This window comes from Hypanus sabinus, chromosome 6, assembly GCF_030144855.1.
Source record: "Hypanus sabinus isolate sHypSab1 chromosome 6, sHypSab1.hap1, whole genome shotgun sequence".
In the NCBI taxonomy this organism is placed as follows: domain Eukaryota; kingdom Metazoa; phylum Chordata; class Chondrichthyes; order Myliobatiformes; family Dasyatidae; genus Hypanus; species Hypanus sabinus.
The window spans coordinates 119,954,009-119,981,748 of record NC_082711.1 but is presented as its reverse complement, the minus strand read 5'-3'; the positions used below and the strand labels follow the sequence as shown (position 1 = coordinate 119,981,748).

General features: G+C 55.2%; 1 protein-coding gene across 3 annotated transcripts in view; it reads right to left on the bottom strand.

Moving 5' to 3' along the window:
- The window catches only part of LOC132395791 (coxsackievirus and adenovirus receptor homolog), a 122,173-nt gene that overhangs the window by 15,310 nt on the left and 79,123 nt on the right, over window positions 1-27,740 (bottom strand). For all 3 annotated transcript variants that reach the window (XM_059972832.1, XM_059972833.1, XM_059972834.1), the window contains one exon: window positions 5,543-5,606. In XM_059972832.1, coding sequence (XP_059828815.1) covers window positions 5,543-5,606 — 64 coding nt within the window. The remainder of the gene's footprint in view (window positions 1-5,542; window positions 5,607-27,740) is intronic.

The window sequence follows — 27,740 nt, the reverse complement described above, 5'->3', positions numbered from 1 at the left end:
AGAAAGGAGAGGGGATGAGAGAGAGAGACAGAGTGGAAGGGGTAGAGGAGGAGAGGGGAAAGTGAAAGGGGGAGAGGAGGGGAGAAGATGGGAAAAAGGGGAGAGAGATAGAGGAGAAGAGTTGAAGGGGAGGGGGAAGAGGGTGATAGAGGGGAAAGGTGAATGGGGAAGAGAGGGGAGAGAGGGGAAAGAGAATGGAGGGAGAGGAGGAGGAGGAGGAGGAAGAGGAGGAGAGATTAGAGAGGGGGAGAGGGAAGGTGGGTAATAGGGGAGAGCAGGGGGAAAGGGGGAGAGAGGAGAAGCTGAGAGGGGAAAGGGAGGGGGAAGGGGCAGCAGGTGGGAGAGGAAGAGGGCGGAAAGCTTCCAAAAGGTTCAAAAAACTAGGTAATGTTAGAGATCTAGAAGATTATAAGGCTAGCAGGAAGGAGCTTAAGAATGAAATTAGGAGATCTAGAAGGGGCCATGAGAAGGCCTTGGTGTTACAGCAGACTGAAAAGCTTGAGAATGCAGATATTAAGGAAGAGGATGTGCTGGAGCTTTTGGAAAGTATAAGTTGGATAAGTCACTGGGACCGGACGGGATGCACTCCAGGCTGCTGTGGAAGGTGAGGGAGGAGATTGCTGAGCCTCTAGCGATGATCTTTGTATTATCAATGAGGACAGGAGAGGTTCCAGAGGATTGGAGGGTTGCGGATGTTGTTCCCTTATTCAAGAAAGGGAGTAGAGATAGCCCAGGAAACTATAGACCAATGCGTCTTACTTCAGTGGTGGGCAAGTTGTTGGAGAAGATCCAGAGAAGCAGGATTTATGAACATTTGGAGAGGCAGAGTATGATTAGGAATAGTCAGCATGGCTTTATCAAGACAGGTCGTGCCTTACGAGCCTGTTTGAATGCTTTGAGGATGTGACTAATCACATTGATGAAGGTAGAGCAGTGGATGCAGTGTATATGGATTTCAGCAAGGCATTTGATAAGGTTCCCCTTGCAAGGCTTACTGAGAAAGTAAGGAAGCATGGGATCCAAGGGGACATTGCTTTGTAGATCCAGAACTGGCTTGCTCATAGAAGTGGTTGTAGATGGGTCATATTCTGCATGGAGGTTGGTGACCAGTGGAGTGCCTCAGGGATCTGTTCTGGGACCCCACCTCTTTGTGATTTTTATAAATGACCTGGATGAGGAAGTGGAGGGATGTGTTAGTAAGTTTGCTGATGACACAAAGGTTGGGGGTGTTGTGGATAGTGTGGAGGGCTGTCAGAGGTTACAGCGGGACATTGAAAGGTTGCAGAACTGGGCTGAGAAGCGACAGGTAGAGTTCAACCCAGATATGTGTGAGGTGGTTCATTTCTGCAGGTCAAATTTGAAGACAGTATTTTGTATAAATGGTAAAACCTTTGGCAAGGAGATATTAGGGTCCATGTCCATAGGACACTCAAAGCTGTTGACAGTATTGTTAAGAAGGTATATGGTGTGTTGGCCTTCATCAGTCGTGGGATTGAGCTCAAGAGCCGAGAGATGATATTGCAGCTATATAGGACCTGGTCAGACCCCGCTTGGAGTACTGTGCTCAGTTCTGGTCGCCTCACTACAGGAAGGATGTGGAAGCCATAGAAAAGGTGCAGAGGAGATTTACAAGAATGTTGCCTGGATTGGGGAGCATTCCTTATGAGACTGGGTTGAGTGAACTTAGCCTTTTCTCCTTGGAGTGACAGAGAATGAGAGGTGACCTGATAGAGGTGTACAAGATAATGAGAGACACTGATCGTGTGGATAGTCAGAGGCTTTTCCCCACAGCTGAAATGGCACAGTTTTAAGGTGCTTAGAACTAGGTATTGGGGAGATGTCAGGGGTAAGTTTTTCACACAGAGAGTGGTGATTGCGTGGAATGGGCTGCGGGTGACGGTGACGGAGGCCGATACAATAGGGTCTTTTAAGAGACATTTGGTAACTTAGAGAGTAAAATAGAGGGCTACATGGTACGGAAATCTTGGCATTTTTCTAGAGCAGGTTACATTGTGGGCCAAGGGCCTGTAATGTGGTGTAGATTTCTATGTTTCTATGAAACACACAGAAAGTGAGAGACATCTAGAGTGATACAGAAAGAGACAGAGGCAAAGACAAACAGAGATGTACAGAGAGAGAGAGAGAGAGAGAGGACAGGGTCAGAGAGAGAGGAAGTGACAGATGGAGAAAGAGCGAGGAAGACAGAGACACACAGAGAGAGAGAAAGAGACAGACAGACAGAGAAAGAGACACACACAGACACTCACACAGACAGAGAGAAAGGGGGGGAGGGGAGAGAAAAGGAAGGTGGGAAGTGGGAGGGGGAAAGACAGAGAGACGGGGAGATAGCCAGAGCGAGAAAGATAGACAGAGAGAGAGAGAGGAAGACAGAGAGACAGACAGACAGAGAGACAGAGGACAGACAGGGGGGAGTGGGAGAGGGGGAGGAGGGTTAAAAGGGGGAGATGGGAGTGAAAAGAGGGAGAAAACCAGAGACACAGAAAGATAGGCAGACAGAGAGAGCGAGAGAGAGAGAGAGGAAGACACAGAGAGACAGAGAGAGCGAGAGAGAGAGAGAGGAAGACACAGAGAGACGGAGAGAGCGAGAGAGAGAGAGGAAGACACAGAGAGACGGAGAGAGCGAGAGAGAGAGAGAGGAAGACACAGAGAGACGGAGAGAGCGAGAGAGAGAGAGAGGAAGACACAGAGAGACGGAGAGAGCGAGAGAGAGAGAGAGGCAGACACAGAGAGACAGAGAGAGCGAGAGAGAGAGAGAGGAAGACACAGAGAGACGGAGAGAGCGAGAGAGAGAGAGAGGAAGACACAGAGAGACGGAGAGTCCTCTGATTGCCCTTTTTGGTACCTTGGGTGAGTCACTTGAGTCTGACTAAATGTCGAACATTATCTTTTGCATCTCCTTTGGCTTGACGCTTAGTTCTCCTTAGATGGAGAGATGTCGCCCCACCCACTCATGCTCAATGGCTTAGTGATATTATGTCCTGTTTAGACCTTGAAAAAATTCATTACTCACTTCTCAATTCGGACATAAAGTTTCATAATGTGTGGAGACCTTTTCTTGAATACTTTCATAACTCCTCTTTAGATTAAGTTTATTCTTTTTATTCCCTTACTTTCAGCTTTTTTACTCTCTGTAAGTTTTATGGTTTCATTTTGATGGAAATTACTTTATAGATTTGGTAGTAGGCATTATTATTCTTTTTTTATTTATATTTATAGTTCTGGGGTAAATGGTTGGCTTGGAGTTCTTTAGTGGGAGGGAGGGAGGGGAGGATACTAACTTTATATGCTTTTCTTCTGGGTGTTGTTTCCTTATTGTTATGAATTATATAATTGATATGTTTATTTTGCACTTCACTTTGTTGTTGGGGTTTTTGTTTGTAGTTGGTTTGTAGAAATGCAAAAAAAAATAAAAAAAGAGTCAGAGGGAGAGGGAAAGGAGGGGTAGAGGGAGGTGGAAGGAAAAAGAGGGGGAAGAGAGAGAGAAGGAGTGGTGAACAGATAGAGAGAAAGAGAGAGAGAGAGAGGTGCAGAGAGAGAGAGAGAGTGCAGAGAGAGAGAAAGGCACACAGAGAGAGAGAGAGAGAGGTGCAGAGAGAGAGAAAGGCACGCAGAGAGAGAGAGAGAGAGAGAGAGGTGCAGAGAGAGAGAGAGTGCAGAGAGAGAGAAAGGCACGCAGAGAGAGAGAGAGAGAGAGAGAGGTGCAGAGAGAGAGAAAGGCACGCAGAGAGAGAGAGAGAGAGAGAGAGAGTGCAGAGAGAGAGAAAGGCACGCAGAGAGAGAGAGAGAGAGAGAGAGAGAGGTGCAGAGAGAGAGAAAGGCACGCAGAGAGAGAGAGAGAGAGAGAGGTGCAGAGAGAGAGAGTGCAGAGAGAGAGAAAGGCACGCAGAGAGAGAGAGAGAGAGAGAGGTGCAGAGAGAGAGAAAGGCACGCAGAGAGAGAGAGTGCAGAGATGTGCAGACAGAGAGGGGCACACAGACAGAGAGAGTGCGCAGACAGAGAGACAGAGTGGCGCACAGACAGAGAGAGAGGCACGCAGACAGAGAGAGAGAGAGAGGCACGCAGACAGAGAGAGAGAGAGAGAGACACACACACACACACACACTCACACAGACAGAGAGAGACACACACACTCACAGACAGAGAGAAAGAGAGAGAGAGACACACACACACACACAGAACAGAGAGACACACACTCACAGAGAGAGAGAGAGAGAAAGAGAGAGACAAACGCACACTCACACAGAGAGCGACAGAGAGAGAGACACACACACTCACACAGACAGAGAGAGAGAGTGAGAGAGACACACACACTCACAGACAGAGAGAGACACTCACACAGACAGAGAGAGAGAGAGACACACACACACACTCACACAGAGAGAGAGACAGACAGACACACACACACAGACAGAGGCAGAGAGAGATACATATGGACAGAGAGAGAGAGTCACACACATATACATACAGGGACAGAGAGTGAGACAGAGAGAGAGAGAGAGAGACATGCACATACACACGCAGATTGAGAGAGAGATACATACAGTCAGAGAGATAGACACACACATACAGAGAGAGAGAGTGACACACACAGACACGCACACACAAAGAGGGAGAGACACAGACAGACAGGCAGAGTGAGATACACATTCGCACAAAGTCAGAGGCAGGGACACACACACAGACAGGCAGAGTGAGATACACATACGTACAAAGTGAGAGGCAGGGACACACACACACACACAGGCAGAAAGAGACAGGCAGACACATACACATACACACATAGAGGAGAGAGAGACCAGGACACACACACAGACAGACAGACTGAGACAGAGACACAGTGCAAAGGGAGACTGGTGTGTGAGATGAAAGAGGAGCAGGGCATCTACGGCAGATTCTGAGAATAAGGATTACAGTTGCACATACCTCGAACAATACACTGAAATGTGTCACTTGTGTCAATGACCAACATGGTCCGATTATTTGTTGGGGCAGCCCGCAATCCTCGCCATGCTTCTGGTCACATGGTAGTCCCACAGCTTACTGATTGTAACTGGTACGACGTTGGACCATGGCAGGAAACCCATGTGGTCACGGGGAGAACACATAAGCTCCTTACTGGCAGCAGTGGAACAGGACTTGGGTGCCTGGCGCTGTCGAGCATTACTCTAACCAGAACCGTGCACCTCCAATGGTCCCTGTACTCGACAGGAGGCAGAGAGATGGAGGGAGCATTTAAAACAGAAATGGAGAAAAAGGGAAAGAGGTGGAGAGGGCTGAAGTAAGGGACAGAGTGAGAGTTGAAGGAAGGGAGAGATGAAGGGAGGAGAGGCAGGCTAAATAGATGGAGGGAGAGAGAAGAGGAGAGATGTAAAAGGTAGAATGGAGAAGACAGGAGTGCAGAGATGGACAAATGGACAGACAGATAGGGAGACGGGAGAATGTGGAGGCACGGAAGGAGGGAGGGGAATAGAAGAGGATGTGGTGAGGTGCAGGGAGGGAGCAGACTGGGCAGAGAAGTTACTTGTATATGGGTATACGCTGCTCCTTGGCACGGTTCCTCCACCTCCTCCTTCACACTCTGGACCCTGTGGAGCAGACGAAGAGTGTCAGACCAGGATGATGGCAACACATCACCACCCACAGCTACACTGGGGAGATGGATCTTGCTGTCTCTGACTGGGGGGGGCTGACCCTCAGCTACACTGGGGAGATGGATCTTGCTGTCTCTGACTGGGGGGGGCTGACCCACAGCTACACTGGGGAGATGGATCTTGCTGTCTCTGACTGGGGGGGGCTGACCCACAGCTACACTGGGGAGATGGATCTTGCTGTCTCTGACTGGGGGGGGCTGACCCTCAGCTACACTGGGGAGATGGATCTTGCTGTCTCTGACTGGGGGGGGCTGACCCTCAGCTACACTGGGGAGATGGATCTTGCTGTCTCTGACTGGGGGGGGCTGACCCTCAGCTACACTGGGGAGATGGATCTTGCTGTCTCTGACTGGGGGGGGCTGACCCTCAGCTACACTGGGGAGATGGATCTTGCTGTCTCTGACTGGGGGGGGCTGACCCTCAGCTACACTGGGGAGTTGGATCTTGCTGTCTCTGACTGGGGGGGGCTGACCCACAGCTACACTGGGGAGTTGGATCTTGCTGTCTCTGACTGGGGGGGGCTGACCCACAGCTACACTGGGGAGATGGATCTTGCTGTCTCTGACTGGGGGGGGCTGACCCACAGCTACACTGGGGAGATGGATCTTGCTGTCTCTGACTGGGGGGGGCTGACCCTCAGCTACACTGGGGAGTTGGATCTTGCTGTCTCTGACTGGGGGGGGCTGACCCACAGCTACACTGGGGAGATGGATCTTGCTGTCTCTGACTGGGGGGGGGCTGACCCACAGCTACACTGGGGAGATGGATCTTGCTGTCTCTGACTGGGGGGGGCTGACCCTCAGCTACACTGGGGAGTTGGATCTTGCTGTCTCTGACTGGGGGGGGCTGACCCTCAGCTACACTGGGGAGTTGGATCTTGCTGTCTCTGACTGGGGGGTGGCTGACCCACAGCTACACTGGGGAGTTGGATCTTGCTGTCTCTGACTGGGGGGGGGGCTGACCCTCAGCTACACTGGGGAGATGGATCTTGCTGTCTCTGACTGGGGGGGGCTGACCCACAGCTACACTGGGGAGATGGATCTTGCTGTCTCTGACTGGGGGGGGGCTGACCCACAGCTACACTGGGGAGATGGATCTTGCTGTCTCTGACTGGGGGGGGGGGGGCTGACCCACAGCTACACTGGGGAGATGGATCTTGCTGTCTCTGACTGGGGGGGGCTGACCCTCAGCTACACTGGGGAGTTGGATCTTGCTGTCTCTGACTGGGGGGGGCTGACCCACAGCTACACTGGGGAGTTGGATCTTGCTGTCTCTGACTGGGGGGGGCTGACCCTCAGCTACACTGGGGAGATGGATCTTGCTGTCTCTGACTGGGGGGGGCTGACCCTCAGCTACACTGGGGAGATGGATCTTGCTGTCTCTGACTGGGGGGGGCTGACCCTCAGCTACACTGGGGAGATGGATCTTGCTGTCTCTGACTGGGGGGGGGGCTGACCCTCAGCTACACTGGGGAGTTGGATCTTGCTGTCTCTGACTGGGGGGGGGGCTGACCCTCAGCTACACTGGGGAGTTGGATCTTGCTGTCTCTGACTGGGGGGGGCTGACCCACAACTACACTGGGGAGATGGATCTTGCTGTCTCTGACTGGGGGGGGCTGACCCACAGCTACACAGGGGAGATGGATCTTGCTGTCTCTGACTGGGGGGGGCGGACCCACAGCTACACAGGGGAGATGGATCTTGCTGTCTCTGACTGGGGGGGGCTGACCCTCAGCTACACTGGGGAGTTGGATCTTGCTGTCTCTGACTGGGGGGGGGGCTGACCCACAGCTACACTGGGGAGATGGATCTTGCTGTCTCTGACTGGGGGGGGCTGACCCTCAGCTACACTGGGGAGATGGATCTTGCTGTCTCTGACTGGGGGGGGCTGACCCTCAGCGACACTGGGGAGATGGATCTTGCTGTCTCTGACTGGGGGGGGGCTGACCCTCAGCTACACTGGGGAGTTGGATCTTGCTGTCTCTGACTGGGGGGGGCTGACCCACAGCTACACTGGGGAGTTGGATCTTGCTGTCTCTGACTGGGGGGGGCTGACCCACAGCTACACTGGGGAGTTGGATCTTGCTGTCTCTGACTGGGGGGGGCTGACCCACAGCTACACTGGGGAGTTGGATCTTGCTGTCTCTGACTGGGGGGGGCTGACCCACAGCTACACTGGGGAGTTGGATCTTGCTGTCTTTGACTGGGGGGGGGCTGACCCTCAGCTACACTGGGAAGTTGGATCTTGCTGTCTCTGACGGGGTGCGGGTGTGCAACATTTACACTGGGGAGTTGGATCTTGCTGTCTCTGACTGGGGGGGGCTGACCCACAGCTACACTGGGGAGTTGGATCTTGCTGTCTCTGACTGGGGGGGGCTGACCTACAGCTACACTGGGGAGTTGGATCTTGCTGTCTCTGACTGGGGGGGGCTGACCCACAGCTACACTGGGGAGTTGGATCTTGCTGTCTCTGACTGGAGGGGGGGCGGACCCACAGCTACACTGGGGAGTTGGATCTTGCTGTCTCTGACTGGGGGGGGCTGACCCACAGCTACACTGGGGAGTTGGATCTTGCTGTCTCTGACTGAGGGAGGTTGGCAGACATATACACTTGGGAGTTGGATCTTGCTGTCTCTGACTGGGGAAGGGGGGGGAGATGCTGCTACACTGGGGAGTTGGATTTTGCTGCCCTCTGACTGGGGGGGGGCCTATTGATCGTCAGCTCCACTGGGGAGTTGGATCTTGGTGTTTCTGACTGAGGAAGTGGGGAGAGATACAGCTACACTGGGGAGTTGGATCTTGCTGTCTCTGACTCGGGGTGGTGGGTGTTACCCACAGCTACACAGGGGAGTTTGATCTTTCTGTCTCTGCCTGGGCAGTGTTTGATCCACAGCTACGCTGGGTAGTTGGATCTTGCTGTCTCCAACTGGGGGGGGGGGGGTGACAGACATATACACTGCAGAGTCGGATCTTGCTGTTTCTGACGGGGGGGTGACCGACATTTACTCTGGGGAGTCGGATCTTGCTGTCTCCGACTTGGGGGGAGGGGTGACCGACAGCTGCACTGGGGAGTTGGATCGTGCTGTCTCTGGCTGGGGGTGAGGGTTTGACCCACAGCCACACTGGGGAGATCGATCTTGTGCTCTCTGACCGGGGGGCTTTGACCCCCAGATACACTGCAGAGTTGGATTTTGCTGTTTCTGTCTCGGGGTGGGGGGTGTTACCTACAGCTACACAGGGGAGTTTGATCGTTCTGTCTCTGCCTGGGGAGTGTTTGATCCACAGCTATACTGGGTACTTGGATCTTGCTGTTTCAGACTGGGGGCTTGACCGACATTTACACTGGGGATTAGGAACTTGCTGTCGCAGGCTGGGGCTGGGGTTTTGACCCACAGGTACACTGGGGAGATTGATCTTGTGGCCACTGACTGGGGGGTATTGACCCCCAGATGCACTGCAGAGTTGGAACTTGCAGTCTCTGACTGGGAGGGGTGTCCCACCGCTGCACAGGGGAGTTTGATCTTTCTGTCTCTGCCTGGGGAGTGTTTGATCCACAGAATTGGATCTTGCTGCCCTGTGACTGCGGGGGGGGGGGGGGTTGCCGGTTGATCAACAGCAACACTGGGGAGTTGGATCTTGATGTTTCTGATGGGGGCGGGTGTCCCATAGCTACACTGGAGAGATGCATCCTGTTTTCTCTGACTGGGGGAGGTTTGACCCACAGCTACACTGGGGAGTTGGACCTTGCAGTCTCTGACTGGGGGGGGTGTCCCACAGCCACACAGGGGAGTTTGATCTTTCTGTCTCTGCCTGGGGAGTGTTTGATCCACAGGTATACTGAGGAGTTGGATCTTGCTGCCCTCTGACTGGGGGCGGGGGCGTTGGTTGATCAACAGCTACACTTGGGAGATGGATCTTTCTGTCTCTGACTGGGGAGTTGGATCTAGCTATCTCTGAAGGGGGAGGGGTTGACCCACAGCAACACTGGGGAGATGGATCTTGCTGTCTCCGACTGGGGGCGGCGCCGGTTGATCAAGAGCTGCACTGGGGAGTTGGATCTTCCTGTCTCTGAATGGTGGGGGTTTGTGACCCACAGCAATACTGGGGAGATCGATCTTGTGGTCTCTGACCGGTGGCTTTTGACCCCCAGATATACTGCAGAGTTGGATCTTGCTGTTTCTGTCTCGGGGTGGGGGGTGTTACCCACAGCTACGCAGGGGAGTTTGATCTTTCTGTCTCTGACTGAGGAAGTGGGGAGAGATACTGCTACACTGGGGAGTTGGATCTAGCTATCTCTGAAGGGGGAGGGGTTGACCCACAGCTACACTGGGGAGTTGGACCTTGCTGTCTCTGACTGGGGGAGGGGGGGTGTCCCACAGCCACACAGGGGAGTTTGATCTTTCTGTCTCTGCCTGGGGAGTGTTTGATCCACAGCTACACTGGGTAGTTGGATCTTGTTGTCTCCGACTGGGGGGAAGGGGTGACAGACATATACACTGCAGAGTCGGATCTTGCTGTTTCTGACGGGGGGGTGACCGACATTTACTCTGGGGAGTTGGATCTTGCTGTCTCTGACTGAGGAAGTGGGGAGAGATACTGCTACACTGGGGAGTTGGACCTTGCTGTCTCTGACTGGGGGGGGGGGGTGTCCCACAGCCACACAGGGGAGTTTGATCTTTCTGTCTCTGCCTGGGGAGTGTTTGATCCACAGGTATACTGAGGAGTTGGATCTTGCTGCCCTCTGACTGGGGGTGGAGGTGACCCACAGGAACACTGGGGAGTTGGATCTTGCTGTCTCTGACGGGGGGGGGGGGGCGGTGTCCCAAAGCTACACAGGGGAGTTAGTTATTTCTGTCCCTGCCTGGAGAGTGCTTGATCCACAGCTACAGTGGGGAGTTGGACATTGCTGTTTCCTACTGGGGGGGTTGACCCACAGCTATATGGGGAGATGGATCTTGCTGTCTCTGACCGAGGGATGGGGGAGAGATAATGCTACACTGGGGAGTTGGATCTTCCTGCCCTCTAACGGAGGGGGGCGCTGATTGATCAACAGCTACACTGGGGAGTTGGATCTTGCTGTCTCTGACTGGGGGGGTGTGACCGATATTTACGCTGGGGAGTAGGATCTAGATGTCTCTGACTGAGGGAGGTTGGCAGACATATACACTTGGGAGTTGGATCTTGCTGTCTCTGACTGGGGAAGGGGGGGGAGATGCTGCTACACTGGGGAGTTGGATTTTGCTGCCCTCTGACTGGGGGGGGGGCCTATTGATCGTCAGCTCCACTGGGGAGTTGGATCTTGGTGTTTCTGACTGAGGAAGTGGGGAGAGATACAGCTACACTGGGGAGTTGGATCTTGCTGTCTCTGACTCGGGGTGGGGGGTGTTACCCACAGCTACACAGGGGAGTTTGATCTTTCTGTCTCTGCCTGGGCAGTGTTTGATCCACAGCTACGCTGGGTAGTTGGATCTTGCTGTCTCCAACTGGGGGGGGGGGTGACAGACATATACACTGCAGAGTCGGATCTTGCTGTTTCTGACGGGGGGGTGACCGACATTTACTCTGGGGAGTCGGATCTTGCTGTCTCCGACTTGGGGGGGGGGTGACCGACAGCTGCACTGGGGAGTTGGATCGTGCTGTCTCTGGCTGGGGGTGAGGGTTTGACCCACAGCCACACTGGGGAGATCGATCTTGTGCTCTCTGACCGGGGGGCTTTGACCCCCAGATACACTGCAGAGTTGGATTTTGCTGTTTCTGTCTCGGGGTGGGGGGTGTTACCTACAGCTACACAGGGGAGTTTGATCGTTCTGTCTCTGCCTGGGGAGTGTTTGATCCACAGCTATACTGGGTACTTGGATCTTGCTGTTTCAGACTGGGGGCTTGACCGACATTTACACTGGGGATTAGGAACTTGCTGTCGCAGGCTGGGGCTGGGGTTTTGACCCACAGGTACACTGGGGAGATTGATCTTGTGGCCACTGACTGGGGGGTATTGACCCCCAGATGCACTGCAGAGTTGGAACTTGCAGTCTCTGACTGGGGGGGGTGTCCCACCGCTGCACAGGGGAGTTTGATCTTTCTGTCTCTGCCTGGGGAGTGTTTGATCCACAGAATTGGATCTTGCTGCCCTGTGACTGGGGGGGGGGGGGGGTGGGGTTGCCGGTTGATCAACAGCAACACTGGGGAGTTGGATCTTGATGTTTCTGATGGGGGCGGGTGTCCCATAGCTACACTGGAGAGATGCATCCTGTTTTCTCTGACTGGGGGAGGTTTGACCCACAGCTACACTGGGGAGTTGGACCTTGCAGTCTCTGACTGGGGAGTTGGATCTAGCTATCTCTGAAGGGGGAGGGGTTGACCCACAGCAATACTGGGGAGTTGGATCTTCCTGTCTCTGAATGGTGGGGGTTTGTGACCCACAGCAATACTGGGGAGATCGATCTTGTGGTCTCTGACCGGTGGCTTTTGACCCCCAGATATACTGCAGAGTTGGATCTTGCTGTTTCTGTCTCGGGGTGGGGGGTGTTACCCACAGCTACGCAGGGGAGTTTGATCTTTCTGTCTCTGACTGGGGAGGGTCAGACCCTCAGCAACACAGGGGAGTTGGATCTTGTTATCCTCTGACTGGGGGGGGCAGACTCACAGCAACATTCGCGAGATGGATCTTTCTGTCTCTGACTGGGGGTGGAGGTGACCCACAGGAACACTGGGGAGTTGGATCTTGCTGTCTCTGTCGGTGGGGGGGAGGGTTGACCCCTAGCTGCACTGCAGAGTTGGATCTTGCTGTTTCTGACTGGGGGGGTGACCGATATTTACGCTGGGGAGTTGGATCTTGCAGTCTCTGACTGGGGGGGGGGCTGATACCCACAGCTACACTGGGGAGTTTGATCTTTCTGTCTCTGACTGGGGAGTGTTTGATCCACAGCTACACTGGGTAGTTGGATCTTGTTGTCTCCGACTGGGGGGAAGGGGTGACAGACATATACACTGCAGAGTCGGATCTTGCTGTTTCTGACGGGGGGTGACCGACATTTACTCTGGGGAGTTGGATCTTGCTGTCTCTGACCGAGGAAGTGGGGAGAGATACTGCTACACAGGGGAGTTTGATCTTTCTGTCTCTGCCTGGGGAGTGTTTGATCCACAGGTATACTGAGGAGTTGGATCTTGCTGCCCTCTGACTGGGGGGGGGGGGGCGTCGGTTGATCAACAGCTACACTTGGGAGATGGATCTTTCTGTCTCTGACTGGGGGTGGAGGTGACCCACAGGAACACTGGGGAGTTGGATCTTGCTGTCTCTGACGGGGGGGGGGCGGTGTCCCAAAGCTACACAGGGGAGTTAGTTATTTCTGTCCCTGCCTGGAGAGTGCTTGATCCACAGCTACAGTGGGGAGATGGACATTGCTGTTTCCTACTGGGGGGGTTGACCCACAGCTATATGGGGAGATGGATCTTGCTGTCTCTGACCGAGGGATGGGGGAGAGATAATGCTACACTGGGGAGTTGGATCTTCCTGCCCTCTAACGGAGGGGGGCGCTGATTGATCAACAGCTACATTGGGGAGTTGGATCTTGCTCTCTGACAGGGGCTGGTGTCCCACATCTACACTGGGGAGATGCATCCTGTTTTCTCTGACTGCGGGGGGTTGTCCCACAGATACACTGGGGAGTTGGATCTTGCTGTCACTAACTGGGGAGGTGGTGACCCACTGGTACACAGGGGAGTTGGATTTTGCTGTCTCCGACTAAGGGAGGAGGGAGAGATACTGCTACACTGGGGTGTTAGATCTTGTTGTCACTGACTGGGGAGGGTGTTTGACCCACAGCTACACTGGGGAGATGCATCCTCTTGTCTCTGACTGGGGGGGGGGGTTGATACATAACTACACTGTGGAGTTGGATCTTGCAGTCTCTGAAAGGGGGGATTGATACACAGCTACACTGGTGAGTTGGATCTTGCTGTCACTGTCGGGGGGGGGGGGGTTGACCCCTAGCTACACTGCAGAGTTGAATCTTGCTGTTTCTGACTGGGTGGGTGACCGACATTTACACTGGGGTGTTGGATCTTGCTGTCTCTAACTGGGGGGGGGGGGGGGTGGTGACCGCTGCTACACAGGGTGTTGGATTTTGCTGTTGCGGACTGAGGGAGGGGGGAGAGATACTGCTACACTGGGGAGTTGGATCTTGCTGCCCTCTGACTGGGGGTGGGGCGCCCATTGATCAACAGCTGCACTGGGGAGTTTGATCTTGCTCTCTGACAGGGGGCGGGGGTTTAATCCACAGCTATACTGGGGAGTTGGATCTTGCTGTCTCTGACTGGGGAGGGGGTTGACGGACAGATAAGCTGGGGAGTTGGATCTTGCTATCTCTGACTGAGGGAGGGGGGAGAGATACTGCTCCAATGGGGAGTTGAATCTTGCTATCTCTGACGGTGGGGGGTGTCCCATAGCTACTCTGGGGAGATGCATCCTGTTTTCTCTGACTGTGGGGGGTGACCCACAGCTACACTGGGAAGATAGATCTTTCTGTCTCTGACTGGGTGTGGAGGTGACCCACAGGAACACTGGGGAGATGGATCTAGCTGTCTCTGTCGGGGTGGGGGGGTGTCCCACAGTTACACTGGGGAGTTGGATCTTGCTGTCTCTGGCTTTGGGTGGGGGTTTGACCCCCAGATGCACTGGGGAGTTGGATCTTGCTCTCTCTGACTGGGGAGGGGCAGACTCACAGCAACATTCGGGAGATGGATCTTTCTGTCTCTGTCGGGGTGGGGGGTTGACCCCTAGTTACACTGCAGAGTTGGATCTTGCTGTCTCTGACGGGGTGCGGGTGTGCAACATTTACACTGGGAAGTTGGATCTTGCTGTCTCTGACGGGGTGCGGGTGTGCAACATTTACACTGGGGAGTTGGATCTTGCTGTCTCTGACGGGGTGCGGGTGTGCAACATTTACACTGGGAAGTTGGATCTTGCTGTCTCTGACGGGGTGCGGGTGTGCAACATTTACACTGGGAAGTTGGATCTTGCTGTCTCTGACGGGGTGCGGGTGTGCAACATTTACACTGGGGAGTTGGATCTTGCTGTCTCTGACGGGGTGCGGGTGTGCAACATTTACACTGGGAAGTTGGATCTTGCTGTCTCTGACGGGGTGCGGGTGTGCAACATTTACACTGGGAAGTTGGATCTTGCTGTCTCTGACGGGGTGCGGGTGTGCAACATTTACACTGGGGAGTTGGATCTTGCTTTTTACGACTGAGGGGGTGACCCACAGCTACACTGGGAAGATGGATCTTTCTGTCTCTGACTGGGTGTGGAGGTGACCCACAGGAACACTGGGGAGTTGGATCTTGCTGTCTCTGACGGGGGGTGGGGGTTTGACCCCCAGATGCACTGGGGAGTTGGATCTTGCTGTCTCTGACGGGGGGTGGGGGTTTGACCCCCAGATGCACTGGGGAGTTGGATCTTGCTCTCTCTGACTGGGGGTGGGGGTTTGACCCCCAGATGCACTGGGGAGTTGGATCTTGCTCTCTCTGACTGGGGAGGGGCAGACTCACAGCAACATTCGGGAGATGGATCTTTCTGTCTCTGACGGGGGGGTGGGGTGTCCCACAGTTACACTGGGGAGTTGGATCTTGCTTTTTACGATTGAGGGGGTGACCCACAGCTACACTGGGGAGTTGGATCTTGCTGTCTCTGACGGGGGGTGGGGTGTCCCACAGTTACACTGGGGAGTTGGATCTTGCTGTCTCTGGCTTTGGGTGGGGGTTTGACCCCCAGATGCACTGTGGAATTGGAGCTTGCTCTCTCTGACTGGGGACGTTGACCCGCAGCTACACTGGGAAGTTGGATCTTGCTCTCTCTGACTGGGGAGGGGCAGACTCACAGCAACATTCGGGAGATGGATCTTTCTGTCTCTGACTGGGGGTGGAGGTGACCCACAGGAACACTGGGGAGTTGGATCTTGCTGTCTCTGTCAGGGTGGGGGGTTGACCCCTAGTTACACTGCAGAGTTGGATCTTGCTGTCTGTGACTGGGGGGGGGGGGTGACGGACAGATATACTGGGGAGATGGATCTTGCTGTCTGTGACTGGGGGGGGGGGTGACGGACAGATACACTGGGGAGATGGATCTTGCTGTCTGTGACTGGGGTGGGGGGGTGACGGACAGATACACTGGGGAGATGGATCTTGCTGTCTCTGACCGAGGGATGGGGGAGAGATAATGCTACACTGGGGAGTTGGATCTTCCTGCCCTCTAACGGAGGGGGGCGCTGATTGATCAACAGCTACATTGGGGAGTTGGATCTTGCTCTCTGACAGGGGCTGGTGTCCCACATCTACACTGGGGAGATGCATCCTGTTTTCTCTGACTGCGGGGGGTTGTCCCACAGATACACTGGGGAGTTGGATCTTGCTGTCACTAACTGGGGAGGTGGTGACCCACTGGTACACAGGGGAGTTGGATTTTGCTGTCTCCGACTAAGGGAGGAGGGAGAGATACTGCTACACTGGGGTGTTAGATCTTGTTGTCACTGACTGGGGAGGGTGTTTGACCCACAGCTACACTGGGGAGATGCATCCTCTTGTCTCTGACTGGGGGGGGGGGTTGATACATAACTACACTGTGGAGTTGGATCTTGCAGTCTCTGAAAGGGGGGATTGATACACAGCTACACTGGTGAGTTGGATCTTGCTGTCACTGTCGGGGGGGGGGGGGTTGACCCCTAGCTACACTGCAGAGTTGAATCTTGCTGTTTCTGACTGGGTGGGTGACCGACATTTACACTGGGGTGTTGGATCTTGCTGTCTCTAACTGGGGGGGGGGGGTTGTGACCGCTGCTACACAGGGTGTTGGATTTTGCTGTTGCGGACTGAGGGAGGGGGGAGAGATACTGCTACACTGGGGAGTTGGATCTTGCTGCCCTCTGACTGGGGGTGGGGCGCCCATTGATCAACAGCTGCACTGGGGAGTTTGATCTTGCTCTCTGACAGGGGGCGGGGGTTTAATCCACAGCTATACTGGGGAGTTGGATCTTGCTGTCTCTGACTGGGGAGGGGGTTGACCGACAGATAAGCTGGGGAGTTGGATCTTGCTATCTCTGACTGAGGGAGGGGGGAGAGATACTGCTCCAATGGGGAGTTGAATCTTGCTATCTCTGACGGTGGGGGTGTCCCATAGCTACTCTGGGGAGATGCATCCTGTTTTCTCTGACTGTGGGGGGTGACCCACAGCTACACTGGGAAGATAGATCTTTCTGTCTCTGACTGGGTGTGGAGGTGACCCACAGGAACACTGGGGAGATGGATCTAGCTGTCTCTGTCGGGGTGGGGGGGTGTCCCACAGTTACACTGGGGAGTTGGATCTTGCTGTCTCTGGCTTTGGGTGGGGGTTTGACCCCCAGATGCACTGGGGAGTTGGATCTTGCTCTCTCTGACTGGGGAGGGGCAGACTCACAGCAACATTCGGGAGATGGATCTTTCTGTCTCTGTCGGGGTGGGGGGTTGACCCCTAGTTACACTGCAGAGTTGGATCTTGCTGTCTCTGACGGGGTGCGGGTGTGCAACATTTACACTGGGAAGTTGGATCTTGCTGTCTCTGACGGGGTGCGGGTGTGCAACATTTACACTGGGGAGTTGGATCTTGCTGTCTCTGACGGGGTGCGGGTGTGCAACATTTACACTGGGAAGTTGGATCTTGCTGTCTCTGACGGGGTGCGGGTGTGCAACATTTACACTGGGGAGTTGGATCTTGCTTTTTACGACTGAGGGGGTGACCCACAGCTACACTGGGAAGATGGATCTTTCTGTCTCTGACTGGGTGTGGAGGTGACCCACAGGAACACTGGGGAGATGGATCTTGCTGTTTCTGACTTGGGGGGTGACCGATATTTCTCTGGGGAGTAGGATCATGCTGTCTCTGACTGGGTGGGGGGGTGTCCCACAGTTACACTGGGGAGTTGGATCTTGCTGTCTCTGACGGGGGGTGGGGGTTTGACCCCCAGATGCACTGGGGAGTTGGATCTTGCTGTCTCTGACGGGGGGTGGGGGTTTGACCCCCAGATGCACTGGGGAGTTGGATCTTGCTCTCTCTGACTGGGGAGGGGCAGACTCACAGCAACATTCGGGAGATGGATCTTTCTGTCTCTGACGGGGGGGTGGGGTGTCCCACAGTTACACTGGGGAGTTGGATCTTGCTTTTTACGATTGAGGGGGTGACCCACAGCTACACTGGGGAGTTGGATCTTGCTGTCTCTGACGGGGGTGGGGTGTCCCACAGTTACACTGGGGAGTTGGATCTTGCTGTCTCTGGCTTTGGGTGGGGGTTTGACCCCCAGATGCACTGTGGAATTGGAGCTTGCTCTCTCTGACTGGGGGCGTTGACCCGCAGCTACACTGGGAAGTTGGATCTTGCTCTCTCTGACTGGGGAGGGGCAGACTCACAGCAACATTCGGGAGATGGATCTTTCTGTCTCTGACTGGGGGTGGAGGTGACCCACAGGAACACTGGGGAGTTGGATCTTGCTGTCTCTGTCAGGGTGGGGGGTTGACCCCTAGTTACACTGCAGAGTTGGATCTTGCTGTCTGTGACTGGGGGGGGGTGACGGACAGATATACTGGGGAGATGGATCTTGCTGTCTGTGACTGGGGGGGGGGGGTGACGGACAGATACACTGGGGAGTTGGATCTTGCTGTCTGTGACTGGGGGGGGGGTGACGGACAGATACACTGGGGAGATGGATCGTGCTGTCTGTGACTGGGGGGGGGGGTGACGGACAGATACCCTGGGGAGATGGATCTTGCTGTCTCTGACCGAGGGATGGGGGAGAGATAATGCTACACTGGGGAGTTGGATCTTCCTGCCCTCTAACGGAGGGGGGTGCTGATTGATCAACAGCTACACTGGGGAGTTGGATCTTCCTGCCCTCTAACGGAGGGGGGCGCTGATTGATCAACAGCTACATTGGGGAGTTGGATCTTGCTCTCTGACAGGGGCTGGTGTCCCACATCTACACTGGGGAGATGCATCCTGTTTTCTCTGACTGCGGGGGGTTGTCCCACAGATACACTGGGGAGTTGGATCTTGCTGTCACTAACTGGGGAGGTGGTGACCCACTGGTACACAGGGGAGTTGGATTTTGCTGTCTCCGACTAAGGGAGGAGGGAGAGATACTGCTACACTGGGGTGTTAGATCTTGTTGTCACTGACTGGGGAGGGTGTTTGACCCACAGCTACACTGGGGAGATGCATCCTCTTGTCTCTGACTGGGGGGGGGGGGTTGATACATAACTACACTGTGGAGTTGGATCTTGCAGTCTCTGAAAGGGGGGATTGATACACAGCTACACTGGTGAGTTGGATCTTGCTGTCACTGTCGGGGGGGGGGGGTTGACCCCTAGCTACACTGCAGAGTTGAATCTTGCTGTTTCTGACTGGGTGGGTGACCGACATTTACACTGGGGTGTTGGATCTTGCTGTCTCTAACTGGGGGGGGGGGGGGGTGGTGACCGCTGCTACACAGGGTGTTGGATTTTGCTGTTGCGGACTGAGGGAGGGGGGAGAGATACTGCTACACTGGGGAGTTGGATCTTGCTGCCCTCTGACTGGGGGTGGGGCGCCCATTGATCAACAGCTGCACTGGGGAGTTTGATCTTGCTCTCTGACAGGGGGCGGGGGTTTAATCCACAGCTATACTGGGGAGTTGGATCTTGCTGTCTCTGACTGGGGAGGGGGTTGACGGACAGATAAGCTGGGGAGTTGGATCTTGCTATCTCTGACTGAGGGAGGGGGGAGAGATACTGCTCCAATGGGGAGTTGAATCTTGCTATCTCTGACGGTGGGGGGTGTCCCATAGCTACTCTGGGGAGATGCATCCTGTTTTCTCTGACTGTGGGGGGTGACCCACAGCTACACTGGGAAGATAGATCTTTCTGTCTCTGACTGGGTGTGGAGGTGACCCACAGGAACACTGGGGAGATGGATCTAGCTGTCTCTGTCGGGGTGGGGGGGTGTCCCACAGTTACACTGGGGAGTTGGATCTTGCTGTCTCTGGCTTTGGGTGGGGGTTTGACCCCCAGATGCACTGGGGAGTTGGATCTTGCTCTCTCTGACTGGGGAGGGGCAGACTCACAGCAACATTCGGGAGATGGATCTTTCTGTCTCTGTCGGGGTGGGGGGTTGACCCCTAGTTACACTGCAGAGTTGGATCTTGCTGTCTCTGACGGGGTGCGGGTGTGCAACATTTACACTGGGAAGTTGGATCTTGCTGTCTCTGACGGGGTGCGGGTGTGCAACATTTACACTGGGGAGTTGGATCTTGCTTTTTACGACTGAGGGGGTGACCCACAGCTACACTGGGAAGATGGATCTTTCTGTCTCTGACTGGGTGTGGAGGTGACCCACAGGAACACTGGGGAGATGGATCTTGCTGTTTCTGACTTGGGGGGTGACCGATATTTCTCTGGGGAGTAGGATCATGGTGTCTCTGACTGGGTGGGGGGGTGTCCCACAGTTACACTGGGGAGTTGGATCTTGCTGTCTCTGACGGGGGGTGGGGGTTTGACCCCCAGATGCACTGGGGAGTTGGATCTTGCTGTCTCTGACGGGGGGTGGGGGTTTGACCCCCAGATGCACTGGGGAGTTGGATCTTGCTCTCTCTGACTGGGGAGGGGCAGACTCACAGCAACATTCGGGAGATGGATCTTTCTGTCTCTGACGGGGGGGTGGGGTGTCCCACAGTTACACTGGGGAGTTGGATCTTGCTTTTTACGATTGAGGGGGTGACCCACAGCTACACTGGGGAGTTGGATCTTGCTGTCTCTGACGGGGGGTGGGGTGTCCCACAGTTACACTGGGGAGTTGGATCTTGCTGTCTCTGGCTTTGGGTGGGGGTTTGACCCCCAGATGCACTGTGGAATTGGAGCTTGCTCTCTCTGACTGGGGACGTTGACCCGCAGCTACACTGGGAAGTTGGATCTTGCTCTCTCTGACTGGGGAGGGGCAGACTCACAGCAACATTCGGGAGATGGATCTTTCTGTCTCTGACTGGGGGTGGAGGTGACCCACAGGAACACTGGGGAGTTGGATCTTGCTGTCTCTGTCAGGGTGGGGGGTTGACCCCTAGTTACACTGCAGAGTTGGATCTTGCTGTCTGTGACTGGGGGGGGGGGGGGGTGACGGACAGATATACTGGGGAGATGGATCTTGCTGTCTGTGACTGGGGGGGGGATGACGGACAGATACACTGGGGAGATGGATCTTGCTGTCTGTGACTGGGGGGGGGGGGTGACGGACAGATACACTGGGGAGATGGATCTTGCTGTCTCTGACCGAGGGATGGGGGAGAGATAATGCTACACTGGGGAGTTGGATCTTCCTGCCCTCTAACGGAGCGGGGCGCTGATTGATCAACAGCTACATTGGGGAGTTGGATCTTGCTCTCTGACAGGGGCTGGTGTCCCACATCTACACTGGAGAGATGCATCCTGTTTTCTCTGACTGGGGGGGTTGTCCCGCAGCTACACTGGGGAGATGCATCCTGTTTTCTCTGACTGGGGGGGTTGACCCACAGCTACACTGGGGAGATGCATCCTGTTTTCTCTGACTGGGGGGGGGGGGTTGTCCCACAGCTACACTGGGGAGTTGGATCTTGCTGTCTCTGACGGTGGGGCGGTGTCCCACAGCTACACAGGGGAGTTAGTTACTTCTGTCCCTGCCTGGAGAGTGCTTGATCCACAGCTACGCAGGGGAGTTTGATCTTTCTGTCTCTGACTGGGGAGGGTCAGACCCTCAGCAACACAGGGGAGTTGGATCTTGCTATCCTCTGACTGGGGGGGGGGGGGCAGACTCACAGCAACACTCGGGAGATGGATCTTTCTGTCTCTGACTGGGGGTGGAGGTGACCCACAGGAACACTGGGGAGATGGATCTTGCTGTTTCTGACTTGGGGGGTGACCGATATTTCTCTGGGGAGTAGGATCATGCTGTCTCTGACTGGGTGGGGGGGAGGGTTGACCCACAGCTGCACTGCAGAGTTTGATCTTTCTGTCTCTGACAGGGGAATGTTAATGGGGAGTTAGAGCTTGCTGTCTCTGACTGGGGGGGGGGGGGGTGACCGACAGATAAGCTGGGGAGATGGATCTTGCAGCCCTCTGACTGGGGGGGGGGGGGGGGCGTCGGTTGACTAACAGCTACACTGGGGAGTAGGATCTTGCTGTCTCTGACGGGGGGGGGGGGGGGGGGCGGTGTCCCACAGCTACACAGGGGAGTTAGTTACTTCTGTCCCTGCCTGGAGAGTGTTTGATCCACAGCTACAGTGGGGAGTTGGACATTGCTGTTTCCTACTGGGGGGGTTGACCCACAGCTATACGGGGAGATGGATCTTACTGTCTCTAACAGTGGGGGGGAGGTGTTGTTCCACAGCTACACAGCAGAGTTGGATCTTGCTGTCTGTGACTGGGGTGGGGGGTGTTACCCACAGCTACACTGGGGAGTTTGATCTTTCTGTCTCTGACTGGGGGTGGAGGTGACCCACAGGAACACTGGGGAGATGGATCTTGCATCTCTGTCGGGGGGGGTGTTGACCCCTACTTACACTGCAGAGTTGGATCTTGCTGTTTCTGACTGGGGGGGGGGGGAGCGCCGGTTGATTCATAGCTACACTTTGGAGTTGGATCTTGCTCTCTCTGACTGGGGGGGGGGGGTTGACCCATTGCTACACTGGGGAGTTGGATTTTGCTGTCTCCGACTGAGGGAGGAGGGAGAGATGCTGCTACACTGGGGTGTTAGATCTTGTTGTCACTGACTGGGGAGGGTGTTTGACCCACAGCTACACTGGGGAGATGCATCCTCTTGTCTCTGACTGGGGGGGGGGGTTGATACATAACTACACTGTGGAGTTGGATCTTGCAGTCTCTGAAAGGGGGGGTTGATACACAGGAACACTCGCGAGATGGATCTTTCTGTCTCTGGCTGGGGGTGGAGGTGACCCACAGGAACACTGGTGAGTTGGATCTAGCTGTCTCTGTCGGTGGGGGGGTGGGGTTGACCCCTAGCTACACTGCAGAGTTGAATCTTGCTGTTTCTGACTGGGTGGGTGACCGATATTTACACTGGGGTGTTGGATCTTGCTGTCTCCGACTGAGGGAGGGGGGAGAGATACTGCTACACTGCAGAGTTGAATCTTGCTGTTTCTGACTGGGTGGGTGACCGACATTTACACTGGGGTGTTGGATCTTGCTGTCTCTAACTGGGGGGGGGGGTGGTGACCGCTGCTACACAGGGTGTTGGATTTTGCTGTTGCGGACTGAGGGAGGGGGGAGAGATACTGCTACACTGGGGTGTTGGATCTTGCTGTTGCGGACTGAGGGAGGGGGGAGAGATACTGCTACACTGCAGAGTTGAATCTTGCTGTTTCTGACTGGGTGGGTGACCGACATTTACACTGGGGTGTTGGATCTTGCTGTCTCTAACTGGGGGGGGGGGGTGGTGACCGCTGCTACACTGGGGTGTTGGATCTTGCTGTTGCGGACTGAGGGAGGGGGGAGAGATACTGCTACACTGGGGAGTTGGATCTTGCTGCCCTCTGACTGGGGGTGGGGCACCCATTGATCAACAGCTGCACTGGGGAGTTTGATCTTGCTCTCTGACAGGGGGCGGGGGTTTAATCCACAACTATACTGGGGAGTTGGATCTTGCTGTCTCTGACTGGGGAGGGGGTTGACCGGCAGATACGCTGGGGAGTTGGATCTTTCTGTCTCTGACTGGGGTTGGAGGTGACCCACAGGAACACTGGGGAGATGGATCTTGCTGTCTCTGACGGGGGGGGGGGTGTTACCCACAGCTAAACAGGGGAGTTTGATCTTTCTGTCTCTGACTGTGGAGTGTTTGATCCACAGCTATACAGGGGAGTTGGATCTTGCTATCCTCTGACTGGGGGGGGGGGGCAGACTCACAGCAACACTCGGGAGATGGATCTTTCTGTCTCTGACTGGGGGGGGAGGTGACCCACAGGAACACTGGGGAGTTGGATCTTGCTGTCTCTGTCGGGGTGGGGGGCTTGACCCCTAGTTACTCTGCAGAGTTGGATCTTGCTGTTTCTGACAGGGGAATGTTAATGGGGAGTTAGAGCTTGCTGTCTCTGACTTGGGGGGGGGGGGGGTGACCGACAGATAAGCTGGGGAGATGGATCTTGCAGCCCTCTGACTGGGGGGGGGGGGGGTCGGTTGACTAACAGCTACACTGGGGAGTTGGATCTTGCTGTCTCCGACTGGGGGTGTGACAGACAGTTACACTGGGGAGTTGGATCTTGCTGTCTCTGGCTTTGGGTGGGGGTTTGACCCCCAGATGCACTGTGGAATTGGAGCTTGCTCTCTCTGACTGGGTTGTGACCCGCAGCTACACTGGGAAGTTGGATCTTGCTCTCTCTGACTGGGGAGGGGCAGACTCACAGCAACATTCGGGAGATGGATCTTTCTGTCTCTGACTGGGGGTGGAGGTGACCCACAGGAACACTGGGGAGTTGGATCTTGCTGTCTCTGTCAGGGTGGGGGGTTGACCCCTAGTTACACTGCAGAGTTGGATCTTGCTGTCTGTGACTGGGGGGGGGGTGACGGACAGATATACTGGGGAGATGGATCTTGCTGTCTGTGACTGGGGGGGGGGTGACGGACAGATACACTGGGGAGATGGATCTTGCTGTCTGTGACTGGGGGGGGGGGGTGACGGACAGATACACTGGGGAGATGGATCTTGCTGTCTCTGACCGAGGGATGGGGGAGAGATAATGCTACACTGGGGAGTTGGATCTTCCTGCCCTCTAACGGAGGGGGGCGCTGATTGATCAACAGCTACATTGGGGAGTTGGATCTTGCTCTCTGACAGGGGCTGGTGTCCCACATCTACACTGGAGAGATGCATCCTGTTTTCTCTGACTGGGGGGGTTGACCCGCAGCTACACTGGGGAGATGCATCCTGTTTTCTCTGACTGGGGGGGGGGTTGTCCCACAGCTACACTGGGGAGTTGGATCTTGCTGTCTCTGACGGTGGGGCGGTGTCCCACAGCTACACAGGGGAGTTAGTTACTTCTGTCCCTGCCTGGAGAGTGTTTGATCCACAGCTACAGTGGGGAGTTGGACATTGCTGTTTCCTACTGGGGGGGTTGACCCACAGCTATACGGGGAGATGGATCTTACTGTCTCTAACAGTGGGGGGGAGGTGTTGTTCCACAGCTACACAGCAGAGTTGGATCTTGCTGTCTGTGACTGGGGTGGGGGGTGTTACCCACAGCTAAACAGGGGAGTTTGATCTTTCTGTCTCTGACTGGGGGTGGAGGTGACCCACAGGAACACTGGGGAGATGGATCTTGCATCTCTGTCGGGGGGGGTGTTGACCCCTACTTACACTGCAGAGTTGGATCTTGCTGTTTCTGACTGGGGGGGGGGGAGCGCCGGTTGATTCATAGCTACACTTTGGAGTTGGATCTTGCTCTCTCTGACTGGGGGGGGGGGTTGACCCATTGCTACACTGGGGAGTTGGATTTTGCTGTCTCCGACTGAGGGAGGAGGGAGAGATGCTGCTACACTGGGGTGTTAGATCTTGTTGTCACTGACTGGGGAGGGTGTTTGACCCACAGCTACACTGGGGAGATGCATCCTCTTGTCTCTGACTGGGGGGGGGGGTTGATACATAACGACACTGTGGAGTTGGATCTTGCAGTCTCTGAAAGGGGGGGTTGATACACAGGAACACTCGCGAGATGGATCTTTCTGTCTCTGGCTGGGGGTGGAGGTGACCCACAGGAACACTGGTGAGTTGGATCTAGCTGTCTCTGTCGGTGGGGGGGTGGGGTTGACCCCTAGCTACACTGCAGAGTTGAATCTTGCTGTTTCTGACTGGGTGGGTGACCGATATTTACACTGGGGTGTTGGATCTTGCTGTCTCCGACTGAGGGAGGGGGGAGAGATACTGCTACACTGCAGAGTTGAATCTTGCTGTTTCTGACTGGGTGGGTGACCGACATTTACACTGGGGTGTTGGATCTTGCTGTCTCTAACTGGGGGGGGGGGTGGTGACCGCTGCTACACTGGGGTGTTGGATCTTGCTGTTGCGGACTGAGGGAGGGGGGAGAGATACTGCTACACTGGGGAGTTGGATCTTGCTGCCCTCTGACTGGGGGTGGGGCACCCATTGATCAACAGCTGCACTGGGGAGTTTGATCTTGCTCTCTGACAGGGGGCGGGGGTTTAATCCACAACTATACTGGGGAGTTGGATCTTGCTGTCTCTGACTGGGGAGGGGGTTGACCGGCAGATACGCTGGGGAGTTGGATCTTTCTGTCTCTGACTGGGGTTGGAGGTGACCCACAGGAACACTGGGGAGATGGATCTTGCTGTCTCTGACGGGGGGGGGGGGTGTTACCCACAGCTAAACAGGGGAGTTTGATCTTTCTGTCTCTGACTGTGGAGTGTTTGATCCACAGCTATACAGGGGAGTTGGATCTTGCTATCCTCTGACGGGGCGGGGGGGGGGGGGCAGACTCACAGCAACACTCGCGAGATGGATCTTTCTGTCTCTGACTGGGGGGGGAGGTGACCCACAGGAACACTGGGGAGTTGGATCTTGCTGTCTCTGTCGGGGTGGGGGGCTTGACCCCTAGTTACACTGCAGAGTTGGATCTTGCTGTTTCTGACTGTGGGGGGGGGAGAATTACATCTACAGTGGGGAGTTGGATCTTGCTGCCCTCTGACGGTGGGGGGTGTCCCACAGCTACACTGGGGAGATGCATCCTGTTTTCTCTGACTGTGGGGGGTGTCCCACAGCTACACTGGGGAGATGCATCCTGTTTTCTCTGACTGTGGGGTGATTTGACCCGCAGCTACACAGGGGAGTTGGATCTTGCTGTTTCTGACTGGGAGGGTGACCGACAGATAGGCTGGGGAGTTGGATCTTGCTGTCTCTGACTGGGGTGGGTGTCCCACAGCTACACTGGGGAGATGCATCTTGTTTTCTCTTACTGGGGTGGGGTAATCCACAGCTACACTGGGGTTTTGGATCTTGCTGTCTCTGACTGGGGTGGGTGTCCCACAGCTACACTGGGGAGATGCATCCTGTTTTCTCTTACTGGGGTGGGGTAATCCACAGTTACACTGGGGTTTTGGATCTTGCTGTCTCTGACTGGGGAGGTGACAAACAGCTGCACTGGGGAGTTGGATCTTGATGTTTCTGATGGGGGTGGGTGTCCCACAGCTACACTGGGGAGATGCATCCTGTTGCCTCTGACTTTGGGTGGGGGTTTGACCCGCAGGTACACTGGGGAGATCGATCTTGTGGTCTCTGACCGTAGGGTTTTGACCCCCAGATGCTCTGGGGAGTTGAATCTTGCAGTCTCTGACTGGGTTGTGACCCGCAGCTACACGGGGGAGTTGGAGCTTGCTCTCTCTGACTGGGGAGGGGCAGACTCACAGCAACATTCGGGAGATGGATCTTTCTGTCTCTGACTGGGGGTGGAGGTGACCCACAGGAACACTGGGGAGTTGGATCTTGCTGTCTCTGTCGGTGGGGGGTTGACCCCTAGTTACTCTGCAGAGTTGGATCTTGCTGTTTCTGACTGGGGTGGGTGTCCCACAGCTACACTGGGGAGATGCATCCTGTTTTCTCTGACTGGGGGGTGGTTGACCCGCAGCTACACTGGGGTTTTGGATCTTGCTGTCTCTGACTGGGGAGGTGACCAACAGCTGCACTGGGGAGTTGGATCTTGCTGTCTCTGTCGGGTTGGGGTTTGACCCCTAGTTACACTGCAGAGTTGGATCTTGCTGTTTCTGACTGGGGGGGGTGACCGACAGCTACACTGGGGAGATGCATCCTGTTTTCTCTGACTGGGGGCGTGACCAACAGCTGCACTGGGGAGTTGGAGCTTGCGGTCTCTGACAGGGGGGGGGGTGTTCCACTGCTACACTGGGGAGATGCATCCTGTTGCCTCTGACTGGGGGTTGTTGATCCACAGCTACACTGGGGAGATGGATCTTGCTGTCTCTGTCGGGTGGTGGTTTGACCCCTAGTTACACTGCAGGGTTGGATCTT